The sequence below is a fragment of the Dicentrarchus labrax genome, unplaced genomic scaffold (genome assembly GCF_905237075.1).
Source record: "Dicentrarchus labrax unplaced genomic scaffold, dlabrax2021, whole genome shotgun sequence".
Classification (NCBI taxonomy): domain Eukaryota; kingdom Metazoa; phylum Chordata; class Actinopteri; family Moronidae; genus Dicentrarchus; species Dicentrarchus labrax.
This window is the reverse complement of record NW_026136705.1, coordinates 16,275,171-16,294,984: the sequence shown is the minus strand read 5'-3', so window position 1 is coordinate 16,294,984 and position 19,814 is coordinate 16,275,171. Positions and strand designations below refer to the sequence as shown.

The 19,814-nt window shown below is 36.8% G+C and overlaps 1 protein-coding gene across 17 annotated transcripts; it reads right to left on the bottom strand.

Moving 5' to 3' along the window:
* Positions 1–1,980: 1,980 nt before the first annotated feature.
* Positions 1,981–18,435, bottom strand: LOC127364045 (adhesion G-protein coupled receptor G2). 17 transcript variants are annotated; one of them, XM_051401160.1, is made up of 32 exons: positions 17,996–18,435; positions 16,503–16,576; positions 15,448–15,519; positions 14,497–14,567; positions 13,429–14,393; positions 13,303–13,344; positions 13,102–13,260; positions 12,553–12,589; positions 12,433–12,470; positions 12,215–12,345; positions 12,052–12,130; positions 11,837–11,892; positions 11,578–11,625; positions 11,424–11,491; positions 11,281–11,318; positions 11,132–11,171; positions 10,341–10,375; positions 10,120–10,238; positions 9,883–9,997; positions 9,203–9,765; positions 8,915–9,116; positions 8,249–8,405; positions 6,873–7,037; positions 6,577–6,699; positions 6,394–6,439; positions 6,196–6,299; positions 5,941–6,065; positions 4,941–5,312; positions 4,507–4,790; positions 3,434–3,535; positions 2,976–3,125; positions 1,981–2,567 (listed from the first exon to the last, which is right to left on the bottom strand). In XM_051401160.1, the coding sequence occupies exons 1-32, from the start codon at positions 18,076–18,078 to the stop codon at positions 2,473–2,475; spliced, it is 4,758 nt and encodes a 1,585-aa protein (XP_051257120.1). In that variant the 5' UTR covers positions 18,079–18,435; the 3' UTR covers positions 1,981–2,472. The 17 variants fall into 17 exon arrangements, with proteins under 17 accessions (XP_051257120.1, XP_051257117.1, XP_051257116.1 ...); XM_051401157.1 differs by lacking the exon at positions 13,303–13,344 and adding an exon at positions 13,345–13,428 and having other exon boundaries at positions 13,102–13,302; positions 13,471–14,393; XM_051401156.1 differs by having other exon boundaries at positions 13,102–13,386; positions 13,429–13,470; positions 13,513–14,393.
* Positions 18,436–19,814: the final 1,379 nt, after the last annotated feature.

The following is a 19,814-nucleotide window of genomic DNA, read 5'->3' as shown; positions in this document are numbered from 1 at the left end:
CAAAAATATACATTAGACAGAAATTTTTTTTCTTTAAAATCCAACCAATTTTCCTAATAAATAACACAAGGGAAAAACAGCTTAACTATAAAAATTCAGAATTTATTCCTTCTGCTAAGTTTATAATACATCAACAGTAACTTGAAAGGGTACCTAATCCTGTTCACCTATGTTTTAGGTTAAAGTCATTTTTTTTTTAATTTATTTTAAATTGTTTTTTTTTTTTTTTTTTTTTTTTTTTTTTAATTTTTTTTTTTTAAAAAAATTTTTAATTTTTTAAAATTTTTTTATTTTTTTTTTTTTTTTTATTTATTTTTGACAGTGTTGCTCTAACTGTTCTTATACCATGTACATCATCTTATGATCATGATGTAAACATTGCATCTAAGTTATCAAATTGATTCATTTGTTGCACATTAATATTATTAAAAAATTTTTAATTTTTTTTTTTTTTTTTTTTTTTTATATTTTTTTTTTTTTTTTTTATTTTAAAATTTTAAAATAATTTTTTTTAAAAATTTTTTTTTTAAAATTTTTTTTTTTTTTTTTTTTTTTTTTTTGTTAATGTTGTTTTCTCCCCTCCAGGCTGCATTGTTGGAAGGGATGCTTGACAAATGAAAATATTTGAACCTCTGGAACCCTTTGTTGTCAAAATATAGGCATCGTTTGAAATTCAGTAAAATATAAAAAATATAGTTGGGAAAATTATTTTAAAAAATATACCCCACTCCCTGTGACTTACATGATCTGCTGCATTTTCTGAATACTCTCCTCAAAACACCTCTGTTGCGAAAATATCAAACCATCACTTTGTGGGAGGGCAGGGGTTGAGGATGTAGCCATTGCTGGCACTGCAAAAATGGTTGGAAAAAAAAATTTTTATAAATATTTTTTTTTTAAAAAAATAATAAATTTTTAAAATTCCAAAAAAAAATTTTGTTTTTTTATTGTTGGATTAAAAGAAAAATTAAAATTTTTTTTTTTAAAATGGGTGTTTCATGCACGATTCTTCCTCACTGTGTTTCAGGTATGCATGCATATATTAAATTGCCTCCAGGAAATAGCAAGGAGAGGGAGCCCATAACAAACCACAGCAACCTCAGCAACTCAAAACATCGTCATGGTGCGTCAATGATGTCAATATATAGTGACTAGTCTACTGGCCACGTCTGTTTGTATGCATTTTTTTTTTTTTTTTTTTTTTTTTTTTTTTTTTTTTTTTTTTTTTTTTTTTTTTTTTTTTTTTTTTTTTTTTTTTTTTTTTTTTAACTTTTTTTTTTTAAATTTTTATTTTTACTTTAATTAATTTTTAGATTTTTTTTTTTTTTTTTTAATTATTTTATTTCCCTTTTTTTTATTTATTTTTTTTTTTTTTTTTAAAAAACCGGTTTTTTTAAGAGTTGGAAAATTTTTTTTTTTTTGTGGTTTGGGAGTTTTTTTTTATTTTTTTGTTTTTTGGGGTTAAAAAGTATCTCGAAAAACAGGGGGAAAAAATTACCACGAAAAACAAGGAAAAAATTACTCAGAAAAACAATGAAAAAATTATTAAAACAAAAAACATACAAACAGAAAAAAAAATTACTCAGAAAAAAACGAATTATTTTCAAAAAAAAAAAAAAAAACAAACAAAAAAATAAATTACCAGAAAAAACTGAGTTTTTTTTTTTTCCCAGGTGAATGCAATACGCTTCCGTCCTAGACCCTAGTCCTGTGGCTGGGTGTGAATATTTTTTTAGCCACTCGAGTTGCAATTATTGGATGGATTGCCACCTAACACAAATTCAGTTTCCCCACAGGATGAATCCACAGGAAGTTCCCCTTACTTTTCAGCTAGTATGAAAGTCTTCACTCTTCTACCACACAGCTCGTAGGATAATTACTTAATTACTGTCAACCTTAGCAGAGAATAACTGGAAAGCTGTGACATTAGGATGCTGACATGCTAATCATTAGTCTGCTGCTCAAATCAATTATGCTAAATGTGAGTGTAATTCTTTTTTATTTGATATAATTTACAGTCAAAATCTGTAAATGTACAGCTCTACTTCGTGTTAACCCATTTATTTGACTAATATAGGCTATTCAAGCATTATAAAATGTCAACACAGAGCTTTCTTATTAGAAATGTAGGATTTATCTGCAGCATACAGGCGTTAAAGGTCACTGAGTCTGTGAAGTTTCTCAATATTGAATCTAACATGTTGGACTGGACTGGTACCAGTCTGTTGAGTCAGCATCAGAATATAAATCACTGTACAAAGGAATAAAGATTGTAAAATTAAAAAAAGTATAAACATAAGTGTGTAAAAATCAAGTGCCATGTATAATGTGGGCCTTCCATTGCCCCATTAAAAGTCATATAATACATGTGACATGCAGATATACAGTACATAAATTATTCTCTATTAATGTACATTATATACAAGTCAGATCCACTAAACAGTCTGTTCTGTCCTTCTTGGATCAGGGCGCTCATCGGTTTCTGTGCTGGCTGTTGAGCTCGTTGAGGATCACATCCATACTGGGGTCTTCATCAGCTGTGATTGTTCTGTCTTCAAATGGGCTACCTGTAACACAGCACTTCTTCATTATTTCTGATAGATAAAACTATTTTATTTTATACAAAAGCATCATCTGAAATCATAATATATATAATAATAATAATAATAATAATATATTATTATATTATTTTTTACAATTTTAAGCCAGTGAGCCCTCGTCAAACATCAGACTAAACACATGTCAATTCAAGGTAAATTGGGATACTATATTCAATGAGCTACAGCAGTAGATAACACCTGTTTATGACCCAGTTTTGCAGATTGAGCAAATCCTGCTACTAAGACCTACCTAAAGCTTATTTAGTGTATGAATCAGTAGTCTAATCGTGAGTCTCATTGTTATGAGTTACAAAACATCTCACTGTCAGGGGGCTGTAACTTGCACAATCACAATCGCAGACTGTCTTCACTTACCAATGCCGTTAAGCTCTGAAGAGTCGCTGACGAGGAAAGTAGAGGAGTTGGATGAATTGTTGGACGTGGAGGAGTTGGAGGAATGAAGAGATGTTACTCTGGTCACTGATGACTTCTTCACAGTCTTCTGTGTTGCAGTGCGACTCCATTCTGTGAAAAGAAATTCAACAAGGTCAAATGCAATTAGGTTAATTTCTCCAGTGTCCTTGACCAAGGCACTGGCTCAGATGTGGAGTTGGTCCCTGGGTGTTGTACAGTGGGTGCACACTGCTGTACTTAGGATGGCTTAAATGCACTGGACAAATTTTATTATGCCGTGCATGATTGGTGTATAAGGTTGATTTTATTCCACTGAATCTTTTACTTTGAAAGAATAGATGTCCACATTCAAAGGAATCAGAAACCAAACAGAAGGATACATGAGTGTGCAAATGAAATGTGAAGTGAACATCTCTAACCTGAGTTTTCTGCTAGTCTCATTCTGCCACAGCACAGGTAGGTCCTCCACTGCTTTCTCACATTTTCCTTTACCGCACAGTGGAACACAAATATAAAGAAACCTACGAAACAGAAACAGATACACCAAACGTTTTACAATGTGGTGTACAGTGTGTGTCAGTGTGGACATGCAGGTAACAGACAAACAAACACTTGAGAGCCTATGAAAAAATACTTTTTAATTAACATTACAAACACATGGGGGTCATATTGGTGTGTCAGCCGGTACACAGTTGGTCTACATTTGTCGTATTGAATTGTTTTACAGTTGTCTGGACCTGCAGTTTTGCAAGAGATGATTTCTTTAGGGCTCAATTTTTTTTTTTAAACTATCAAAGTGAAAAAAGGTTGACCTATTAAAGACAAAATGAGGGAGAACATTAAAATTATTACCTAAAATGTCTGCAGTAAACATCGATTAGAGTTTACAGGGCAACTTCATTTTTGACTTTGACCTACTCTACTTGCCGAAGTTGTGCACACTCGCGCATTTTCTTATGCATGAGGGATTACTACTGACATTGCCTCATGTGCCCTTACTTTGAGTTTTATCACCAAACCAAGTGGTTTAGATAATCTGGCTAAAGTGTTAGCATGTTGTACAACCAGTGTGATGCAGTTTCTTTCCCTGCTGGAATTATATTGCCATTGCCAAGATTTCAGCAATTCTTTGGTAAATAAAATGTCACAAAACCGATTAAAATGATGGCCTAATCTGAGTTACCCAAATCCAATCTACCCAAACAAAAATGTATTTTGACCCAATGACAGAACAAAAGTTTTACATTTCTTTTTACCTTTCACCATACCTGTCAAAAATTATGTGTGAATGACCATAGAGTACTCGTTAAAATTAACACAGTATTATGTTATGCAGTGATTTTTAGTGTGTACAAATAAAGGACCCAAGTTGTAATACGCTCAAATGGTCCTCCTTTTCCTGTGGATCCCTCATGGTTACAAAAATGACTGTACCCAGGCTTTACTTGACCCACTATAATGTGAACAACCAGACCCAAATGAGTCAACTCACCTTGCAAGGAGTTAAAGATGGCAAAGAGGTACATGAATGGCAGGTTAACGGGCCCCCAGGCAAAAAAGGCAAAGCCCCAAGTGAGGCCCAGGAGGATGGTTATCCCCACCACACTGCGCGCATCCTGCATTGTGGTGCGGTGACTCGAATTGTGAGGGTTCTGCCTCTTTATCCGACACAGCTGCACCAACACCACAGTAAACATGACAAGGTTGAAGAGAAAAATGACACAGAAATAGGCCACCACTGCCACATAGAAGGCGATGTCATTTTTCAGCCAGCAGCTGTGGGAGAAGATAGGGTGGAGGATGGTGGATAATTAAAGGGTTGGTTTTGTGCAGGTTATATATCATGTATCTTGGTATTCGTGGAATATTTTGAGTTTGTGTAGAATAATGTTCATGTAACTGCAGATAAACTGTCAAAAGACTCACAAGTCATCACTAGTGCCATCAGGAAACTTCCCATAGGAGACAAGGCCGTAGTTATCCTTGTCAATCGCAATGACAATAATGACCACAATCATTGGGACCCCCCAGCCGACCAGAGAGAACTTGAGCATGTAGTGTGATATGTAGCTATTGAAGACTTTCACAAGGGCCAGGTACATGTGGACAGCCTCAAGTCCCATCCAGGTGAAGGTAACAAGCAGGAAGTAGTGAAGGAACCAGGCAGTGGAGATGCAGAGGCCCACGGCGTCCGGGTAGAGCGCCAGCCACGCATCCACCAAGAAGACCAGGTTCAGCAACAGCAGTGCCGTACACAGCTGGATTAGGATTTTGGATGGAATGTCCTTACGCAACTTCCTGCAGTGTTCAAATGGTGTAGACAACATTAAACATCTCAGTCACCTGTCACATGCATTTGTGAACTCTAGTGGTAATAAACAACAGTCTGAGAGACAGAATAATATATCTGTTATATATGTCGTAATTTGGTTGGTGTTAATCAAGAATGCAGCTTTCACTCTTATATGTAACAGTTGCACAGGCAAGTTTTTGTTCAGCATTGTACATCACAAGATGATATGGCATTAGATCGGAATTTGAAAAGTTGAGAAACGTCTTTTAAAATATGTCTGCACTGTTTTGGTATTGGATAACTAAAAGAGACAAGAATCCAAGACACTTAAAACCATAAATTAGTTTAAAAAATGTTGTTGTAACATGGCCAGAAACCAAAGTGTTTAAAAATAAATTTTTGGGGGATTTCTGTCTTTTGCTGGTTGGGATGAAAATAAACAGGAAGCGGGGGGGGGGGGGGGGGGGTCTAACCCACTGCAGCAAGGACTCAGCCTTGGTACATGGGGCGCCAACTCTATCAAGTGAGCTATCAGGGTGCACCAGGAAGTGTTTAACCTTTGGTGACCATTCATGCTACTTCAGCGGTAATTGCTGCGTGTTGGATATGTGTAATTTATCTCATGGCTCTCACCCAAAGGCCAAGTAGGTGAGGAGCGTGATAGACAGGAAAATGGCAGATATTCCACAGCCAATATACGTGATGAAGGTAAGGATGGTGGCCTGGAGACGACTGGTTAAAGGCTCTCTGGAGAGGTCCTGTAGGAAAAAAAAGAAAACGAAGTTACAGACGAGTGGAATTGTGTTTAGAATTAGGATGGGAAGTATTATTATTTTCACCAAACAAAAGGATGCAAGAAAGCGATCTGAAAAATGATCTTCTTCTTACCAGCAGGATAGCAAAGCTGGTTAAATGGTTGCAGCCACAAATTGTCTCATTGTCTGTGCTGTTTCGGACAGAACAGCCATTTGAATTCCAACCACCTGATCCGTCTGCAAGTAAAAACACAGATGCACCATAATTTCATGTTTTGTTTTTTGTATATTCACTTAATTCTGATTTACTGTCCATTGTTATAAAGCTTACCATTGAATGTAAAGTCCCAAAAAACACATTGAGCCACAAAGTTACCCTGTAGTTTGGGAAAAAGAGTTTGTATCAGTTTATGATCTCTAATCATGTTTCTTTTTCTCTGTTGAGAGTGACAGCTGCTACTCCTCCAGCACATTTGTGGCCTATCTGTATTTTGTATTTGGCAAACAGACTCACCGGAACGGGTGCTGTGTTCCTCAGGTGAATTACAACATCGTCCTGCAGTCCTTTGATTGACAGGTTGGCCACACTCGCTCCCAGGATCCCACTATTAAGTTTGCGTTCTCCCAAAGATTTATCCTGTATGGTTGTGTGGAGACAACACAAGAAACACAAGATTGTAAAGACAGTGTTTCAGTGCTTAATTTCAAATTTAGCCCTTTAGTTTCCTTTAAAACACAAAACCAGGGATTTATAATTGATAAAAGTAAGACATTTGCTTCTCCTTGAATAGGGATGTTGAATGTACAGACCTGGAACACTGTGCTCTCCTGGTAGAAATTGAACTGGACTCTGGAGGCCAGCTGCTGTTGCTCGGAGGTTAGGTCCTGTGTGAGAGATGGGGGCAGCCTGATGGAGCCCTGTGGGATGGAGGAGTCTGCTCTCACACTCCTTCTGAGCCTGGGAACCCCACGGACCTGCGACACACACGGGACATGAATAAAGGGACACGCAGGCTTAACAGCTAGATTTTATTATCATAGACTTTAATATCACTTTTTCATTTGGGGCAACTGTCCAATCAGTCCATCAGAGATCACTGTTTGCAATAGCTGGGCTGCGATAGCTCAAATTAATTTCTTCTTCAAAATGTTGCTACATGTACAAAACAAAAAGTTTAATCCCGGGATAAACACATAAAAGTCCTATTAAAAAAATCACGTCATTGTGATGAAAAGAAGTAGGTTGCCAGACTTTCTGACCCAGTTTACCTCACTGAATTTTTTCATGCAGAAGCAGCAAAATCCTTCCACATTTGTAGAATATACTGAATTCCAGACTATTTATTAATGCAAGTATTTTTTCAGCTTTGAGTTCATTGTTGAATTCTGAGAAATTCACAGTTTAGAGCAAATTGCTTATAACTTGTGTGCAAATATATGTATTTACAGGTTATGTTGGAGAAGTATTTGTTACCATTAAGAGGTGAAGTAGAACATTATGGAATCATTTGCAACAGACACTTTTCCACAGCAGAAAATTTTACTTGTAATAGCAGGTACAACATATGAATACCAGGGTACTGGAACTTGTACACCTAAATCAAAAGCTCAAAGGCAGCTATCAACCATCATTCATATCATTGATTACACTTTCATGTTGTGGCATGTCAGTGTTTCTGTGGTATAAAAAGATGCTAAACTTGCTTCCACTTGCAGAGTTTTAAGATGGTCCAATGTTATTAACTCTCAACTGCCTGTATGAAAATGTAGCTGCAGGTATTTTAAGTTATACATTAAGTATAGTACAGATCTTTTAATAGTACCAATATAGTATTATAGTACTAATACACCAATACTAAAAATACACTACAATACAACTAAAACTCCTGCATTCAAAATGCTACTAAGTAAAAGGATGGAAATATTATCAGCTAAATGTACATAAAGTATTAAAGTACAAGTACTCATTCTGCAGTAACATGTCCCCTGTGGCTGATATATTATTATGTATGACATTGTTCGATAGTTAATACTGATGCATCAGTGTGTAAGCTGCATTTTACTGTTTAGGTTTGACTTATCTTCAAACCTAAACATAAATAAAATTACTCAGTGGGAATTCCTTTAAACAAAAAAATACACTGCTTCACAGCCATGTAATAAACTGGACTATTCATGTCACATACCTGTACATTATTGGGGTCTGAGATGGAAAAAAAGGTTTCCTGGAAGTTGGTGCCATCTGCTGGTTTCACAGACACAGCAACAGCCGGGGACAAGAGGGTCTCAGGCTGGTCGTCAAGGACAAGCTTTAATGCCACTGTGTCAACAATCCCTATAATCCTGATGAAAAAGAAATGCTATTATGCAAAGTAACAATCATTCTAATATTTGCAGAGCCAATACAGTTATATCAATGGTTCCCAAGCCCTGGGCTGACCAGTAGTAGGCCTTGGAACATTTGTTATTAGGAAGTGATATGATTAATTAATGATTATATGCATGTACCTTTATAGGCTATTATATGTTATTTTTGTGGTAAATCTTTAATCCATAATTACAACGTTCGAGCATTGAACAGTACATACAATCTGTGAGGCCACTGGTCCACATTCATGTGAACTCACAAACAGACTAATGAGAGACCCCCTGTCTAACTTTATTTTTCACTTTGTGTAGTAACAGGGTGTGGAGAACAATTAGCTCAGCTATTATGCGCTCCCTGGTAGGGTCTGCAACAAGACGGTCAATATAAAAATGGCTCGAGGGCCAAAAAGAGTGAGTAATATCATCTGATTCCTCTAATTTATACACAATATCGAGAGATGATGTCAAATAAAATCATCTGTAACCTGTTGGAGGAGTCGGACAGCGTCTCAGGAGAAGCACCCAGCAGATTGCTGACGATGTGGACAGAGGTGTTTCCCAGCGCCAGGCTGACGTTCGGGCCTGATAAAAGATTCTCCAGCTGAGACACCAGCTGATCCACCTGGCTGGAGTTCAGCATGGACACATCCCTGGTCATCTCAAGCAGTGCATTGGCTTGGCTGTCAGCTGTAGTCAACAACGTATTAAAGAGATGCTATAATGATGTAAATGTTGTACACAGAGTTGTACGCAGTACTGAGGTGATAACAAACCTGATTCTGTGGTTGTTGGGATCTCTGATGGGGTCACAGAGACATTCGTGGTGGTTGTAGCTGTGTTGAGTGTCGCTGTGACATTGGGAGCAGTGGTTGTGGCATTTGGGGCTATAGTTGTTGTGTTGAGTGTCGCTGTGACATTGGGAGCAGTGGTTGTCGCATTCGGGGCTATAGTTGTTGTGTTGAGTGTCGCTGTGACATTGGGAGCAGTGGTTGTCGCATTCGGGGCTATAGTTGTTGTGTTGAGTGTCGCTGTGACATTGGGAGCAGTGGTTGTCGCATTCGGGGCTATAGTTGTTGTGTTGAGTGTTGCTGTGACATTGGGAGCAATGGTTGTCGCATTTGGGGCTATAGTTGTTGTGTTGAGTGTTGCTGTGACATTAGGAGCAGTGGTGGTAGCATTCAGGGCTTCAGCAGTTGTGTTCAGTGGGGATGATGTTACATTTACAGACGAGGTGGTGGTGTTAGGTTGTGCAGTTGTCACATGTGGGCTGGGTGTGATAAACGGCTGTGGAACACACTCCTCTTCCAGCAGCACAAGCACATTTTGTCCATTTTGGCTATTAAAAAAAAGGACAAATTCAGATAAGAATTATTTATTTTTATAGTATTTGTGTTACATTTTTATCAACAACAATGTTACATTAGTGCAGAGGTGGAAAGAAGATAATACAAACCAATTAAGGATGTCAGAGTCTTCAATTGTCATACAAAAGTTAGCAGGCTTTAGGTTGACTTTAACATATGTTAGCTGGGAATTTAGTGGATTGTCGCTGTAATTTCCACAAATTGCTATGTGACATACAAGACAAAAACACAAATTAGAAGTTTTACAGGACACAGACAGTTATTTTCTTGACTGTATGAATTGATGTTGAATGGACCCACTGACTTCCTGTAGTTAATATACAAACCTGCTCGAGTCACCAATCCGTTGTAAGTGATTTGTTCCTCCGACTGAATGACATTCATCACAGCCGCTGCCAGAGGGCAGATAGGAACCATGTGGGCAAAGTTTAAAATAACTTTGCAACTAGAATTAAAAAGTCAGAAGAGCAAAAGGTTTCAGTCACTTCAAATCTATCAGTGCATAGAAAGGTTGTTCCTTCAAAGCTAGTAATATTATTAGACTCACTTTATTGGTAGGCTTCCACAGATCACAATGGCATCCTGAGTAGAGACTTACATTTTAATTAAACTGTTAAACAACATAACTAAATATATAGGAAAAATATACTGAGTGGTTACTGAGTAGATGTGCAGATGTGCTCAGCTTGTCAGATAGATAGATAGATAGATTTGGCTCCTCAACTAGCTACTGTGTATTGTATTGTTTCATCACATGAATCATTATTGCATATCTGCATGTGACAAAAAGTACAATAAAAATATTCATATTCATTTCATAGTTCATGTAGAATAAGCAGAAAACTGTGTTAAAGACTCCTGGAGAAAGCGGCCAGTGTGATCAATTCACAGATATTCATGAACTAATCATTACAAATAATAATAAATAATTCATTCATATAAGAGTCTGTTGAGTCTGTTGTAATCATTGTCTACTATATAGTCCTCCATTAGGAAGTAGTATCAGTTCAAGTATGATTCATCAGTTATCAAGTCGTTCAAGATTCATTTGTCACTCTTAATTAACAAATCATTAACTACTTTTGATTAGGAGTTACTCATTAACTAATTGTTCATTGTTTAACATTTTGTGTCCCTTATTGTACAGTGTTACCAATCAATTAAGTAAAGTCTATGCAACAGTAAAAGATACATTTCCTTTAAAACAAATCAAAAAGGCATATTAGTTCATCTCTTACTAATTTTACTTAATATGGACAAAACGGTTTGAGTACATCTGGACTGGTTTTGCAAACAGTCATAGTAGAAAAGGGGAAGGTTTAGGTAAAAAATTATTACCTTGTATTCAGATGCAATGATGGACAATGGACATGAAACACTGCAACGCAACATTACAAAGATTGTGATTTATTTTAAATGTGATGAAAGGGTATGTAAAGAACATATGACATTTAATTTGGATATGCTTAAAGAATGGCAAAACTCACTTCGAAGAGCATGCTGGTGGATGTGTTAAATTATTAATCTATAAATATTCAAGAGATTATGACAAAAATTGACAATTAAAGACAAATAAAACACACACACACATACACATGTATAGATGTTCTATGTGTGCATGTAAACTTACCAGGGTCGAGATATTTAAATCCTCCATTGTGGGATCATTTAATAATACATTGAAAGTATAGTATGCATCTAAAAACAAACAAACAAAAAACAAATTAACTTTTACATTAGTTTTCAGATGAAACAATCTGGTGGTTTTGTGACATGACACTCACCAGTTCTTTTGCAGTAAGCAGAGCAGCTGCAGCTGTCGTTCTCCTTATCTGAAACATGCAACAAGCATGTTGGTTTACTGTATTCAAATGTCAGTGTGAACAGAACCACAGCCCTTCAAATTCTTCATACAGTATTTAACTTGTCTTACTTTACTATACAGTTTGTGGCACTGTGCCATAATGTAAAAGTTGACTGAGGAGAAAAGAGACTAAATTGAAAATGGGCAGTTATCAGATGTTAAAGGAAATCAGAACTCACCTTCACATTGGGTTGAGTTGTGTTGAACAACCTTATATACAGGCCCAGACTCTTCACTGTCGAAAGATAACCACATTTGATAAACATAATAAGTGTGTATCACCCAGTAACCTCATAAAATGTTACAAAAATGCAAAGGCAATACATTACATGCAGACAATGCTTTAGAAAATACTGCTGGGGTTAGAAATGGGAAGAAATACCAAACATCTTACCATGCTGCACCAGTTTGACCAGTATAAATGCAACTGTTTTCTTCCGGTGGATTGCTATTGCACTCATTTTGCAGCTCACCTGTTCAGTGACACAGAGGGTTAATTACATTATGCAAAGTTATTAGGTAGGTTAATTCTGTATTTCAGAGTATGCAACACTCACTCGTCCTGTCTGCTTTTTTCCCCACCACAGTGATGTTAGAGGATGTTTTGTTGGCCGCACAGAGCGTGCGGAGGATACAGCATGGAGGTATGCTCTGCTTCAGCTTCAGCATCAGGGTACAGTTGGTGTTTCTGAAGTATAAGGTCAGTGTTAATAATGTTAAATACGTTCTTTACACTTGTTTTAGTCATTTGAAAACAGTTTGTTTTGTCACTTACCTTATTGCGGTCTCCATGGCGCAGGTCACCTCAATTCCCTGTTAAAACAATAAATCTTGATATAAATGATCCTTCTATCCACGTACTGTCACACACAGATACATTTAAAAGTTAACTTACTTGAAATAAGCCAGTTGTGTTGTCACTGGTAACCCCACTGAAAAATAAAGTGAGACAACATTAATGAGAAACAAAATCACTTTAAAGCAAGACTATATAACTTTTAAAACATTTTTTTTCTCTTACAAACACACGCTTGTGTAATTTAATACCCCCAGTGGTTTTGTTACTTCAGTGTCTGGTATGACTCAAGAGGATAATAGGAAGTGAAGTAATATTCATTGTGCCATCATCTTGTAATCACTGTTCAGCTAAATAAATACCCTCACCTTAAATCATAAATACAACAAATCACATAAAAGGTAGGCTAGTTGTTCCTAGAACCTGTCACTAAAAAATATGCAGTTTGAAGTTTAGCACAGCACAATTACAACCGTTTACAGCAGAAGCTGCTGCTGAAGTTAATGCTTGTTACTTGTTTTTCCTATTCAGTGTAGAAAAAGAAGGATTTTTGTACTAAATCACAAACAACACCAACAAAAGAGTGAGTGGTAGTCACCCTTTAATTCATTTATTTATTAATTTTATGAGAAATCATTGTAGTGATACCTGGTTTGTGGCACAGCAACAAGAATCTCACGAGCTACTCGCTTGATTGAATTGGAATTTGGGTTAGGATTGTCCTTTCCTCCACTGCCGGGCACCTTTGCGGTCACACTGGAATTGGGCAAAGAGGTTGTTGTTGGAGCCACTGTGGTTAACTGATTTGTTGCAGCTGCAGTTGTGCTGATGGGTTTTAACGTTGTTAAGGTTGCAGCTGCACTTGTGCTGACGGGTTTTAACGTTGTTAAGGTTGCAGCTGCACTTGTGCTGATGGGTTTTAACGTTGTTAAGGTTGCAGCTGCACTTGTGCTGATGGGTTTTAACGTTGTTAAGGTTGCAGCTGCAGTTGTGCTGATGGGTTTTAACGTTGTTAAGGTTGCAGCTGCACTTGTGCTGATGGGTTTTAACGTTGTTAAGGTTGCAGCTGCAGTTGTGCTGATGGGTTTTAACGTTGTTAAGGTTGCAGCTGCAGTTGTGCTGACGGATTTTAATGTTGTTAAGGTTGCAGCTGCAGTTGTGCTGACAGGTTTTAACGTAGTTAAGGTTGCAGCTGCAGTTGTGTTGTTACTTAGTAACGCTGTTGATGTTGCAGCTGCAGTTGTGCTGATGGGTTTTAACGTTGTTAACGTTGCAGCTGCAGTTGTGTTGTTACTTAGTAACGCTGTTGATATTGCAGCTGTAGTTGTGTTGTTACTTAGTAACGCTGTTGATGTTGCAGCTGTAGTTGTGTTGTTGCTTAGTAACGCTGTTGACGTGTCAGCTGTAGTTGTGTTGTTGCTTTGTAATGCTGTTGATGTTGCAGCTGTAGTTGTGTTGTTGCTTAGTAACGCTGTTGACGTTGCAGCTGTAGTTGTGTTGTTGCTAAGTAACGCTGTTGATGTTGCAGCTGTAGTTGTGTTGTTGCTTAGTAACGCTGTTGACGTGTCAGCTGTAGTTGTGTTGTTGCTTTGTAATGCTGTTGATGTTGCAGCTGTAGTTGTGTTGTTGCTTAGTAACGCTGTTGACGTTGCAGCTGTAGTTGTGGTGTTGCTAAGTAACGCTGTTGACGTTGCAGCTGTAGTTGTGTTGTTGCTTAGTAACGCTGTTGACGTGTCAGCTGTAGTTGTGTTGTTGGTTAGTAACGTTGTTGATGTTTCAGCTGTAGTTGTGATGTTGCTTTGTGATGTTGCTGCTGTCGTGTTGAGTGTCGTCTCATATGTGCTTGCAGATGTAGTTTGTGGAGAGGTAGGTAGGGCAGTTGTTTCTTCACGGTTTGGAGACAGGCAGCTCTCCAGGTTGTTTTGGAACACCTGGACAAGCTGAGAAAAAGAACACGATACTCAATATATTACGTCATAAGATTTAAACATGATATAGCTATAATATTTATTAAGCAACTAGTCCATAACCAGTTTTCCATACCCAGGCCTTAATTTCTGATGCGTTCTTCTCCTTTCCATTGACATCCACAGTGACATGAACAAAGTAGTATACTGCCATAAGAAGGGACAAAAGAAGAAAGTTAAGGAGACGATAACTGCAGCAGAGACCAAGATATCCTGACCCTGGGTCCTGTATTAGTCATAATGCAACCAATAGCAACCATTTTAAAGCTCTGTGTCAGCAGTTCGTAACACAGGCTTTCTGTCTTAAACTTGTAGTCTCTTAAAACCCAAGCTGAGATAACCTAGATGATTATCCACATCTGAGAACCACAGAGGACATTATACAGCTGTTTTTACAGGTTTCATAATTAGTAAACTGATTTTCATATTAGTTTCTGTTGAACTTCACAATAAATTTTTAAGTGACACTGTTAAACATTTTCAGCCATCATATTGTGTGGTGAAGCCAGCAAGGCAATACAGAGAAAATACCCCTTAATAAAGTTAAAATACTTGGGAATTTGGGTCACACATGACTTTAAAGACTTCTCTAAAGCTAATTTCCCCCAACTGCTACTTATGCCTGATAGTGATATCAATCTTGTCATCTACTGCTCAGCAAGAGGAATAATATGCGTTTCCACAAAAAGTGTCAAAGAATTTATTTATGTGAATATTTCCATGAATATTCACTGAGTGATTATCATTGATCTCTACTGCATGACACGTCTTGTGTCCTGTCTTTAGTCTTCATCAGTTACTAAGACCAGATTGGACGAGAGAGGTTTGGATTGAACAGGTTGGTTTTCATTTTCAACCAGTGACTCATTATAATAGATGGTTACAGCAGCAGTATGATGATGAAAAGACTGGAGGACAGGTTGTGAGAGACAGTTGCAGTTCAGAGGCTTAAATGAATATTTTTGGCCCCCTCTGATTACAGACATTTCTACTGATATGGCAGTGAGTAGGATGGGTTGTTGTTTACCTGAAGTTGGTGCATTTGTTGTAGCAGAAAAAAGGGAAGGAGCAGCAGAGGTCTGATTACAGGAAGCCTGACCTGATGGGGGGGAAGAACAACACAAAATGAATAACAAAGAGGAAGTTCAAACTTCAATTATATAACTTCAGTTTAATGATTATGACCTACAGCCATAACACTGTATAGCACTGACACTGGACATCATGACAATATTATTGTACATTACTTTGGACTGGACTTGGGCTTGGACTTCAGTTTATACATGAGAATGTCTTAATTCAATTCAATTAAATTATATTTGTATAGCACCAATTCATAACAAAAGCTATCTTTTAGTAAAGTCATCACTTTTCAAATAGAGCAGGTCTAGACCGTACTCCTTATAAAATTATTTACAGAGACCCAACAGTTCCCACCATGAGCAAGCACTTGGAGGCAAAGAGAAACTTCCTTTTAAGAGGATAAAATCTCAGACAGACCCTGGCTCTAATTTACAATACTACATTTAATTAGTGAATGTATAAAGGTTTCTTGAAGATTTTATAGACAGTTACATTGATATTTAATAATTGGTAAATAAATAAATAAAATAAAACAGAAATATACAAATTTGTAATTACATCTATAAAGGAAATGATTAATTCTAAAATAGACAATAATATTTATAAAATATTTAAAGAAATTATCCTTCATAATAATCCTTAAAAGTGGCTGAGAAGCTCGGGTATATGTGGTAGTTGTTGTATGCTCTAATATCCTTTGTTTCTTTTTATTTAAAGAAGTTACAGTACTGTGAAGTTTTGTGTTATTAGGAAGCAGACAACAATCAGACGAGAACAACAGGTTATGGAATAAATTGTGAAAGAAAACACATTCATTGTGTGTGTGCGTGCGTGTGTTACATGACAAACGTTGAATGACTGGCATGTCAGACATTACAGTTTATAAATAGAGGTGTAGAGTTGTCCATCCAGATAAGATAGCAGAAGCTGCTGCTCCATTGTCTACAAACAGCCTTTTTTGTTTTATTCTAACTTGTCATAGCTGATGTCAGACCATACCTGCCAATATGACGACCAGCAGCTGTATGTACAACCAGTGTGGATGTCTGACATGTGAGCTGGGCTTCTTCATTCTGTAATATAACAAAAAAGAGTTATTGACTTAGATGGAATGACAACATTTTTTGATTTTACACATCAGCTCAAAGGAGTGCAAGAGTGAGTCATACAAAAAACTTCTCAGGCATAATCATGAACAACTCTTCCTATCACACCCATGCTAATGACTGCTTTCATTAGCCTTCCCTGTAAATATGTCTGAAAGGTTTTATGTTTGCTTCTGAACATTTGGACAATCTTGCAATGTCCTGAAAAAATTAATAATCAATCAAGTAAATTCAATGCTTGAATGCACTCCTATTCAGACACACCTTTGAGTATAATCAGTGTACAAACACATTACCTTTATCACAGCTTTGGGAAACACTAACATATAGAGAGTAGCACATATTGTACTGTATAGACACACATGGTGAATGTTTGCTTGGGCCAGAGTGTTTCAGAGGTGTTTACATCTTTAGCGACACAGTGCTGTTATCATGCAGTGAATGAAACAGTGCTGTGGGAATAGAAGTTTCAGTTAACTTTAACTGCCTGCTTTTCTATTTTAAACATTTGTGTTAATGTATTTAAAAATCACGAAGTAAAATTAAATAAAAAAACACAATATGTGGTCTGATTCTACAAATATTTTACCAAAACCAAACCAAAACGGGCAGTCCAGACATATCAACAGAATGAGATGTAGCAACAGTAAAGTACAGGTTCATAGACTACATGAGTGACTATAAAGATTTTGTGGTTATTTTAGTATCAGTAAAAACATTCACTCCCTCTCACAGCGAGTTTCACAAACATCTTTAAAAAGTTTCCTGGATGGAACAATAAACATAAAGCGTCCAAATATTGGAAGTTGATTGGGTGATAAGATGCTAATGGTGAGACTCATTTGTGAGGAAGAACAGAGTGAATGAGAATAAAAAACAGATTATCGAGAGAGCGACTGAAGAGAGGAACAATGTTGTCTCGCCCCACAAATCCAGATGTTTTGTGTAAGTTTGTAGATGTGGATAGATCTGGACAAATCTGTGGACCCATCCTTCCTTAGAAAGTTTTCTTCAGCTCCTTAATGCAACACCACACTGTTGCTGGTACTTGCTCTCATATATTCTTAGACAGATTATCAATAACTGCACATAATATTTAAGAATAGAAAAGTAGAATTAAACAGTATATTCACAAACCAAGAGAATTAAAAACACAAAGATAATTTGACAAAAAGGAAAAGAAACATATATTTTATTTTTAAAAAGTGATTAGGTTGGTGGTTTGAATCAAGAAATAAGAAAGGTAAGGAAGGCCCTGAATTTATGTCTATGTATCTAAATAGATGAGCCTGATAAGTAATCCTGAATTAAGATCCGCCTGTGATTTGTGAGATGATCTGTGATTGGAATTAAGGAAAAGGAGACACACTACCACCACAACTTTACCTGACAGAAGGGGCAAACATGTGCCAGCCTGAAGGTCCATCAGAACACCGGCTGGGAACTTTATTTTCATTTTCATGGAACATAATTATCCTTGGGCTAAATCCAGCACTTGAAAGAAAAGCCAAACCCCAACACGTTAGATATTCATCTCCTCCTCTTAATCGACACTGCTGCTATTGCTGTTAGCAGGCTGCTGTGTAAGTTCCCTGTGAGAGTGTGTTTCACACACAGGATCAATAGCTGTCACATGTGGCACGCCCCTGAAACGTCAATCGAACAAGTGAACATTGCATGCATTCACTTTACCTCAAGTAAGTCTCACTCAACAATTGTCCTTCTAATGAACTGGAAATTAGTGGATTTTATACAAAATCAGAACACGCCCATTGTGCTGTACTATCATCCAGAACAATTCCTGTACACCACTAATTTCCCTGTATGTTTTCTGAAAGGGAAGAGATTGATGTTTTTCTATTTTTGTTTGGCAGTAAGGGTGCGCCTCAGGGTGTGGCCTAAGTAACCCTGTGACTGTTCTCAGTGACAGACGTGGTTATGAACAAGTGTTTCCAGGGTAACACTACAGAGTCCTGGCGTTGAGACATTTCACTGTTGCGTCAGAAGAAGTTACGCCCCTGCAGCAGTTTATGTCTGTAATGTTATGCACCTGCTTTTCAGGACTCTGAATGGGAGAGACTTGTCACACAATGACACTTATTAACATAACACACATACACACACACACACACACACACACACACACACACACACACACAACAAATGATTTCCTCCATTATTGTGGCTCTATAACCTGTATTTAGCTAAGCAAACACCATATTTAATACAGTTACACCCTGAAGATTACGCTCACCTGGAAGTGTGTGCAGGTGACTTAATATTGAGATTATCTTTAAAAGTCACATAGTCACCTTGACTTGAGTATATAAGGAAATGACGATCAAGTATGAACATGAACAAGAAAATGTTCTAATAATAGATATAAAAAGCTACCAAACCTGTTCTGGGATAAAAAACAAAATAGTTTTGCGTCATAAATGGAAAGAAAACCGGATCTGCAGGCTTCCTCCGGGAGCTCGGGGGTCAAACTGCAATGCAGAAATAAACCAAATATTTTTTAATATAATCACATTTTCTTGTACTGAGCAAATTTGCCGGTGGGGTAAGTCAGTTTTGCTTGGCTAGAATTCTTAAAACTAACATAAAAAGCCACTGAGAGACTAAAATATTTTGGTCACTTTATTGAGCTGAATTTAAGAATTTGTACCTTAATCTTAGATTAATAATAAGCAACAAAAAAGTGACCTTGTATTAAATGAAGGCATCAGAACTCTGGGACAAAGACTACTTTCTCTTAAATTGAAAAGTTATGCAAGTGGTCTTACTCTTAAAATAAGAAGTGCTGGGATATTATTACCATTGTTGTAACTTGTTACAATTAGCTGTAAAATCTTAAATATTAAAAGTTAGATATATTCTCTTCAAACCAGATTCATTTTCTAACGCAAAACATGCTTGACAAGATCATTTTTTCTTTTAGACTAAAAATAACACTCATTTCCCAGAAACAATGTTATTTTTTTACTTTCTTGATACTCCTTTTTGTGTCATTAACTAATAAAAAGGCAAACTATGCAGGCAGAGGATATAAACAAAGGGTCTTGAATTTTATCCATTATTATTATTATTATTATATGCTTTATTAGTAAAGTTTTGCTGTACCAGTTTGAGTTTCCTACAAATAAAAAAAAATTAAACTGAAGAATAAAAGTTATAGTTCTCTATCTGTACACCAGGGGGAGTC